This window comes from Prunus persica, chromosome G6 (genome assembly GCF_000346465.2).
Source record: "Prunus persica cultivar Lovell chromosome G6, Prunus_persica_NCBIv2, whole genome shotgun sequence".
Lineage (NCBI taxonomy): Eukaryota > Viridiplantae > Streptophyta > Magnoliopsida > Rosales > Rosaceae > Prunus > Prunus persica.
Window position 1 is genome coordinate 21,998,678 of NC_034014.1, and position 8,826 is coordinate 22,007,503.

At 36.4% G+C, this 8,826-nt stretch overlaps 1 protein-coding gene across 1 annotated transcript; it reads left to right on the plus strand.

Moving 5' to 3' along the window:
* On the plus strand, positions 523–7,017 carry LOC18773466 (kinesin-like protein KIN-8B). The gene is made up of 15 exons (XM_007207561.2): positions 523–1,422; positions 1,514–1,585; positions 1,687–1,803; positions 1,970–2,058; positions 2,366–2,510; positions 2,605–2,700; positions 2,931–3,022; positions 3,210–3,458; positions 3,547–3,697; positions 4,156–4,218; positions 4,301–4,537; positions 4,898–5,002; positions 5,085–5,198; positions 5,503–6,111; positions 6,370–7,017. Exons 1-14 carry the CDS (start codon positions 1,375–1,377, stop codon positions 6,055–6,057), a joined length of 2,133 nt encoding a protein of 710 aa, XP_007207623.1. The 5' UTR covers positions 523–1,374; the 3' UTR covers positions 6,058–6,111; positions 6,370–7,017.

Genomic DNA, 8,826 nt, shown 5'->3' on the forward strand with positions numbered 1-8,826 from the left:
TTTCACTAACATTATAAAATGAAAAATTTATGCACATATGTCAAATTGTGATTTGTCTTAATGTGTAAGAAGCCAAGTATTTTCCTATAAAAGTGATATTTTTATTGAAACTAATATTTTTGTTATACTCTAATTAAATCTAATCTATGTAGAGAGGGATTCGAACTTGGTGCAAAGGGACAAGCTGAGCAACTGATCTAACCCACATATGCTATTTAAACCCATTACCTTATTTCTTGTAGTATTGAGTTAGTAATTAAGAGTGGTCATATATGGGAGCAAATTACCTCCATTACTCACTCAAAGTGTGTTTGTGGTGATTGCTTTGTTGTATTAATCTCACTACATAAAAACCTCTTTTGGACCTTGAAAAGACATTTCAAAGTTGAAAACTCTCCATTACGCAAAGTGATTATACTTTTCCGTTTAAAAGATTCTAATAATTCGAATTTCTCCTCCCTATTTGTAAAAAACACCAAAAAAGAAAGAGGGCAAAACCACAGTCGATCTAAGAAGTTCCATTCACAACACAAACTTTTCCCACACACGTGCATGCAACTCAAGCCAAGATTACCATCCACCTTCACATGCCTTCCCTTTCCACTTTTGAGTTTTGTCCAAACCCCAAAAAAGGTTTATAAAAAACCCACTTTTTCCAATCATAAAAAATCATTGTCCCCAAAAAAGTTGAAGACCAACCAAACACTCTCAACAACATCACCACCCAAATGCTCCCTTCTCCCCAAAACATCCCCACACAAATCCCACAATCCCCATCCTATCCCTCTCTAAATAAACCAACGGTCACTATCAGTCCACGACCCTCCATCTCACTGTTCCACCCGTTTCCTTCTTGCTTTCGTCTAGCTCCACTCTCTCCTCCAGTCCCATCTCTCTCCTCACTACCCGCGTTAATTGGCTTGCCCAGTAACCAGTTGGCTCATTATTACACTACGTTACATTTCTGCTGCCTGCTGTATTATACGCCGGAGAGCACCGAATCTTTTCCCTTTCTCCAGTCGGTTCACAAAGATCTTGTCTTTTTCTCTCTCGGCCTCTCGAACGCCGAAACGAGTCGTTGAATCGTTCAGCGTTTTCTCGTTTCTTGATTCGTGCTTCGGTTTCCGAAGAAAATGTCGTTTCGTGAAATGTAGAGGCATTTTTTTACGAAATCTGTATTGAACTAGCAATGCGATTTTGAAGCTTCGAGAAATTTCGTGTGTTGTGATTTTTGGAAGACGAAGACTCTGAAATGCAGCAACGCCTTTGATCTGTTTCAACTGGTTTCTCCTTCTCTTTGATTCCGAGGGCTTCTGTTTTTAGGGTTAGGGTAGCAAAAGCTGTGCTGGTTTAGAAATCGATGTTGTTACAAACATGCCGAGCATTAGAGCTCCGGCTACAAAGCAAACTACAACACTCACGGTTAGTAGTTTTTTTTCCTTCTTTTTGGGTGTGTAAAGTTCACAGCTTTACAGTCTTGTTTTGGAAACTTGATGCTTGCATTTTGCTACAGGTTGCTGTGAAATGCAGGCCATTTAGGGAGAGAGAACGTGGCCGCGACATTGTTCGAGTAATTGACAATAAGGTTTGTGGTGGTGGCTCAGAACTCTTTTTGACTTATAAGTTTTTTAGCATTTGTGGAGTTTGAACGGTGTATTGATTTGATGTTTGAAATTTTAATTGCAGGAGGTGCTTGTGTTGGATCCTGATCTGTCAAAGGACTACCTTGAGCGCATACAGAATCGAACAAAGGAAAAGAAATATTGTTTTGATCATGCATTTGATCCCGGCTGTACTAATTTGGTACGTTGAATCTTTAAACTTATTGGTGTCTTTAATTATGCTCTTTTATTTCTCAAGATTTATTCCAGTTTACTTATCTGCTTGAAAGTAGTACAGGCTGTAAAGGAAACTCTTGATTTGGTATAGTTGATGTTTTCTGGTTGTCTTAACTGTTTCATATATCCAGGATGTCTACACGAAATGCATATTGTCTGTCATCTCTGGCGTCGTTAATGGTCTCAATGCTACCGTGTTTGCTTATGGTTCTACCGGAAGGTAATAAAATGATATATTCTTGTTTTTTTATTTTTCACCTCTCATAAGGTTTTGATTGACTTGTATCTGTACCAGCTGAGGCAATGCATTTATGCAACTCAGTCCTCCACCTTGACAAAATTATTAATTGGGAGTATTTATCTGATTGCTGCGGTCAATGTCTAGAAGTGCAAGCTCAAAAGAACCATAATAAGTCAAATTCAGCTTGCATTATGTTCAGCTCATGATCTCACCAGTTTTTTTATTTGGATTGTCCTTTACTTAATATCCTCCATAATGTCTTACAATTTTCTCTATAATTTTTCAGTGGTAAAACATATACAATGGTCGGGACACAAGATGACCCAGGACTCATGGTACTCAGTTTGCATACAATCTTTGATCTAATCAAAAGGGACAAGAGCTCTGATGAATTTGAAGTTACCTGTTCCTATCTTGAAGTCTACAATGAGGTGGAACATGCAGTTTATTAAGATACTTAATTATTAGCAATGCCCATTTGTTCTCTTATAAAATTATTTAATATTTTATCTTCACAAAATATAGGTCATCTATGATTTGCTTGAAAAGTCATCAGGCCATTTGGAACTCAGAGAGGACCCAGAGCAAGGAGTAATTGTTGCTGGGCTGAGGTGTATCAAGGTTCACACTTGGCCATGTAGTTGTATCTGGTTTGATTGTCTGTGGATAATTGTCAAGCTGTTTTTTTTTTTTTTTTTTTTTTTTTTGCAATTTTGTTATAAAAAAAATTTGGTAGTTTTTTTGAATCACTTTCTAGCACTAATTTGAGAAGCGTTCTTGCATTGGATGAACAAGTACGTAGTATGGGATGGATTTTTACTCTTCCTTTATGATTTTTCTTACAAATTCAGGTACAATCAGCTGATAAGATTCTTGAACTCTTAAACTTGGGGAATAGCCGACGGAAAACTGAAAGCACAGAGGCTAATGCAACATCTTCTCGGTAGGTCAAATTTATTTGTGTGCTATAATCATACCATTATCATTGTTGTTATTTTGAGTTTTTAAGCATGCTTTGGATAGTTGCGATCTTTTTTTAGTAGTTCTACTGAACTCATCAACCCCAGACTAAATTTAAATACTAAGGTGTAACGTTATTACTCATACAAAGTTGTTTCCCCATTAACCAGGTCACATGCAGTGCTGGAAATAAAAGTAAAAAGAAAACAGAAAAATAAGTACCGGAATCAAGTAATGCGAGGAAAACTCGCACTTGTGGATCTAGCTGGCAGCGAACGAGCTTCAGAAACAAACAGTGGAGGCCAAAAATTAAGGGATGGAGCAAATATTAACCGTTCACTTCTCGCCTTGGCAAACTGCATAAATGCACTGGGGAAACAGCAAAAGAAGGGTCTTGCTTATGTTCCTTACCGCAATAGGTATCTGATTGTAATTGTTATCCTGAAGTCCTACCTGCTACTGTGGTTAGCCTCCCTGCTACTGTACTTAATGTAATTAGTTTTGCAGCAAATTGACACGAATACTCAAAGATGGTTTGAGTGGTAATTCTCAAACGGTTATGGTTGCTACTGTATCCCCTGTGGACAGTCAGTATCATCACACTGTGAATACCTTGAAATATGCTGATCGGGCAAAGGAAATAAAGACACACATCCAGGTGAGAGTCTCAAATAATCATCTATACACATCCAACTTAGATCATCAAAACATGATTTTGGAACTTATGCGTGGTTTTGTGTGCTTTTTGCCTTTAAGAAATAGTCCATCTGGGCATTGCAGACAATTGAAAAATAGTTCTCATTCTGTGATGGACTCATGATCTCATTTGGTAGTCAGCTGTTAAGAATTTTTGAAAGTGACATTGTGTGTCGGCTTTCCACTTTTGTTGCATAGGAGCATGTGGTTATTTGTTGATTGATTTGTCTATGCTACATGTTTTTTTTTTTCATTAATTGCCAATTTGGTATTTTCTATGGGTTTCTGTGCATTAATTTATTGGTTTCCTCAGCATTAGTTTGTGCAGAAATGTTCTTTTGTTGTCATGCCTACCACTGGCAAGGCTTGTCCTGTTATATACGCAATAAATTTTTGAGAATAGTTATGTTTCCATCTCAGAAAAACATCGGCACTATTGATACACATGTATCAGACTACCAACAAATGATTGACAGTCTTCAGGTAAGTGGTTAATAGTTTATCTTTAGGATTTTATTTCTAACTTCTATTTTCTTTTTGAAAGATAACAAATTTTAGATTGCAGATTGAGGTTTGCCGATTGAAAAAAGAACTAGCTGAAAAGGAATCACAGCTAAGTGTCAAACCTGTTGAAAAAGCTGCAGATGATGAACTTTCATGGTTGAATATTTTGAGCCATGAAACCAGTGAAAATGTTCAGGAAAGGATAAACCTACAGAAGGCATCATTTGAGCTTGAGGAAACCAACCTTCATAACCGCCTTGAACTCCAACATCTTGATGATGCTATAGCAAAAGAACAGGTTAGAGCATCCTACATTCGATGTTGCTTTATAATAAATAATTTGTGTGTTGCACATTGTGTCTTGTAGCTCCTACAATCCATTTCACTTAGTTGTTCAGACTTTTCCAAACTTCCTCAAAGAAAATCCATGGCCTTCCTGAGAGAAACTTTGTTACAGGACTAAATTATCTTTTCCCTCCCTAATCTCTTCTTGCTTTGTTAAGAGGTCTGGTAGCTTCAAACAGATCTGGAATGAAATTATGTCTTCTATTCTTACATTTATTTACTTTATTAGGGAACTGAATATGATTATTGAGAATGTTCAGAGAATTTTTTTGGATAATATAAACTAATGCTTGAGTACTTTTCTGTGTCACAGGCTATTGGAAAAGATGGGGAAGTTTTAGAGGTTATGAGAACAAGGCGGCAAGTAATTTTGGATAACATCCGTGAGAATGATGAAGCTGGTGTCAATTACCATATGGTAATATCTCATTTGTAGTTAAATTACAAACAATACAACTTTTGTCAGCTTTTGATCTTATTACCAACTTAACATTTTGTAGGAAATTGAAGCAAATGAGAAGCATCGATGTCAACTCCAAAATATGATTGAGGAGGCCATTAGTAACAATGGCAATAAAACGTACTTGCGTATTCTTAGTCAATACAGGCTCTTGGTGAGTTGATAGTAAAGCCTGATTGGATACACTTATACTGGACTTAAAATTGTAAATTAGGAAGTGATTCTTTTTAGTTGAATATGAAAAGTTTTGAAACTCAAGCAAGACCATAGTTGTACATGTTACGTTCTCTTGAGATAAATGTTTATCGAATACCGATGACAGAATTTCCTTAGGATAACTGGTAACTCCTATGACTGGCATTGGTATTGCCAAATCAAGATTTTCAATTTCTCAGAGTTACATATATGGCTCTAAGAACTTCTTGTTAGGCGTAACAGTTTTACTTTAATTACTGTAGGGAATGGCTAATACTGAGCTTCAGTTTGAAATGGCAATGAGGGATCAAGTGATTAACAACCAACGAGAAGCACTGAGAAACATGTGGGACTTGCTTATGGGGTTAGGACTTGATGAGAGACAGATCATGGACCTTGCGTCTAAGAAGGGAATAACGATAGAAGACTGGACGACAACACCCCATCTTGGCCTTTCTGCAAGGGAGCAGTCACCAGATTTGGCTTCCAGCAAATATGCTTCTTTTGGTCATTGTCGTGGCATGGGTCAGTCGTATTCTAGATCGTCTTGCACCTTTCAGCAGTCTCAAGACTTTGGTTCGATGTCAGTGCCCCAGGGGCATTTGGATTTGGCTCATTCCTTTTCCAGGGAGGAGCACCATAGCTCCTACTACTTATTGTCTCATGACCATTCCCCTTCAGCCTGTATGAGTATGAGGACAAGTAGTGAGCACTGGTTTGGTGGCAGGTCAAGTTTGCGGTTTGGTACTCTTGATAAGACTCCTCAAGATATGCGAAAATCATATCCAGTGAGGGAGAACTCAAGTTTCACCAGATAGTAAAATCTGTATACCAGATTCATCTTTCAGTGTGGATTTTGACAATCAGAGAAGGTATTTGCACATCTCATACTGGCAGCAATTTTTTTTCTTTCTTCTATAGTTCTGGGGCCTGTTGTGTTTCTTATTCAAAAAAAGTATGGGTTTAGACCTCCGAAAGAACTTATAGATGTGATGGTTACTGCCATCTCGTATCGATCAAATCCTACTCTATCAGCTTTCCTAGGTGCTGCAAAACTTATATAGTATCTCTCTTTTCAACTGCATTGCCATATTTCCTATTTTTCTGAGTTGCATTAGCCTTTCACACAGGATGAATGGAGTAGTAGTGCTTTTGAGGCAACATCTGTACAGCGGTCCTCCTGATGGTATGAGTAGCAGCCAAGTATATTTTTAGGCCACGGCGGTATAGCTCAAGGTTTGGATATGGCCGATTAAAACAAGGCCCTGATATGCTCAGTTGAAAGTACACAGTTTCTCGATATACTTCTACAAGGCCAATTTTCTTTTGGTTTCCATAACCCTGACCCCAAAGGCCACCCCTCCAACCTTCTGTAGCCTTGTTGTAAATTTTTAATTTCCACGCCTTTGCTTCCCGTGTGTAATTTTTTTTTACCCTCTCTTATTTCCCTCTATGTAGTTACACCTAGGGCATCCGTAGGTGAAAACATGGCAGTTGATTTCTTTTTGGGTTACTGACTGTATGCAAAAAAGATGGGGGGTTTTGGAGAGGGTGGGAGGAGGAAGAAGGGATATGAAAGCAGTTTGTTAAATACGTATGTTCTGACAGTTGGACTGACGGAATGTAGTTCTAGTGCTGTGTACATATGTTTATGAAATGATCATGCCGTGCTGATTATCAAGCTTGTAACCACTTTGCTTTGTGTTTTAATTACTTCCATTTTTTTCCAAACTTGTAAGAACTCATCTTGTTTTGTAGAAGCGCATCTGTTATGGCCTGATCATTTTCTTGTTTAGGAAGGGTGACCATATCCAAGTACCATACAATGATTACTTGCGAGAAATTAAAAGCTTGGCTTCTATAAATAATTAGCCATCTACATGAAATAAAGAGAGATTTAATTATATACCCATTTTTAGCATTAAAATTATGAATAAACCCTACACCATTTAATTTCTATAAACAAACTCAAAAAATGATTGCCCTATTGAATTTAATTTTAATTATTAAATTATTTTGATGCCCCATTGAATATTTTGGGCTTTTTTATGAGGTTTTGGGGTTAGGTTTGTTTTAAAAAATCAATGTCAGTTTTGCAATTTAAAAGAAGTTAAAAGTCTTTTTATTATGTTGTAAATGGGTTTTGGATGTATTTCTAAAGTCCATTTTATATAGAGTTTTTTTTTAAATAATTTGGGCCCCTATATTAGATATTATAATGAATCTTCCTTAAATAAAATGTCCATATTTGGTTTACTGAACAAAATAGGACAAAAGCAGTTTTTTTATTTGGTATTATTTCTTTTGTTTTTCTCAAGAAAAATAATTTTTGTTAAGATGATAACAAAAAATTTGCACTTAATGACCGAAATAATTTAGCATGAGAAACACAAATTGTTTGAAAAATTACATTTGGAAAATTCTATTCATTGTTGTAAAGTAAAGAATGGAGCCCAAATGATAGAGCCCACTACCTAGGTGATTGAAGAAAAATAATGATGCTTGTCTGCCAAACATTCGAGTGAAGCACAAGGCTTGTGAGTGAACAACCAATATTTTGGCCTAGAAACAGACACCTCCATCAATAGAGACTGTATCTCTCTAGAAGAAAGAATGAGACCACACCAAGACCAAGTGAGAGAGAGAAAGCCCTAGCAGAGAAGGAAGAAAGAGGAAGAGTGAGAGGAGATAGCAGAGAGAAAAATCAGTGAGCTAGTGAGATTGTAAACACTAAAGTTGTAGCCCTATTATTTTACATAGTGGAAAAGTAACTATTGTTGCTCTCTGAGGACGTAGGCATGGCCAAACCTCATTAAATATTGTGTCTTATTTACTTTTCGTGCAACTCAATATTCTCGCATATACCATTCATTTTGACAGCACGTAATCGAAGGCAACATGGGTACCTATGGTTGTTTAAAAACATTTCCTGGAAAATTATTAAACTATTTCTCATCCATTCTTAAATCTTATTGCCATTATCCTTCCTGCTTTCCAAGCCATTCTCATTTTACATATAACATAATATAACCAAAAATATTTGAAACTTTATTCAAGATCAAATAATGAAACTTTCATTGCATGAAATCATTTATAAAACAAAAGTCCATTCACTGGACTTCCTTTAATTCATAAATCAATTTATGTATAACCTTTCTTTCAAAACTGACATAAAACCCAATTATAAATATATACATATATATATATAAAGATTTATAATTAACTTATTACAAATAAGTAGGAAAACGATAAAATTATTAAAATAATATTGACCATGTGAAATCTTAATGTCAATAACAACAGCTTAATTGAAACATATATTTTCCCCTTTTACTTATAAAACAAACTCATCGCTTAAGAATTTAATTATGATCTGTATAAAATCCTGAAGACTTAGAAAACTATGCATCTAGACGTACCCCCATCCATATTCCGTCAATTCCTTTAATATTCCATCAATTCCGATAACATTCCGTCAATTCCAATAATATTCCGTCAATTCCATCCTCGCAGGCCTCGAAAACACAAAGTTAACCAAGCCGCATTCCTCGCAGGCCTCGGAGACACCAAGTCAACCCGAGCCGCAA

What these genes read in the sequence shown, in the direction of transcription:
- LOC18773466 (XM_007207561.2), top strand. Translation starts at nt 1,375, where the DNA reads ATGCCGAGCATTAGAGCTCCGGCTACAAAGCAAACTACAACACTCACG. An exon ending in ATCTTGAAGTCTACAATGAG is followed by an intron (nt 2,511 to 2,604) that starts GTGGAACATGCA and finishes CACAAAATATAG; the next exon opens with GTCATCTATGATTTGCTTGA. An exon ending in AAATAAAGACACACATCCAG is followed by an intron (nt 3,698 to 4,155) that starts GTGAGAGTCTCA and finishes TTTCCATCTCAG; the next exon opens with AAAAACATCGGCACTATTGA.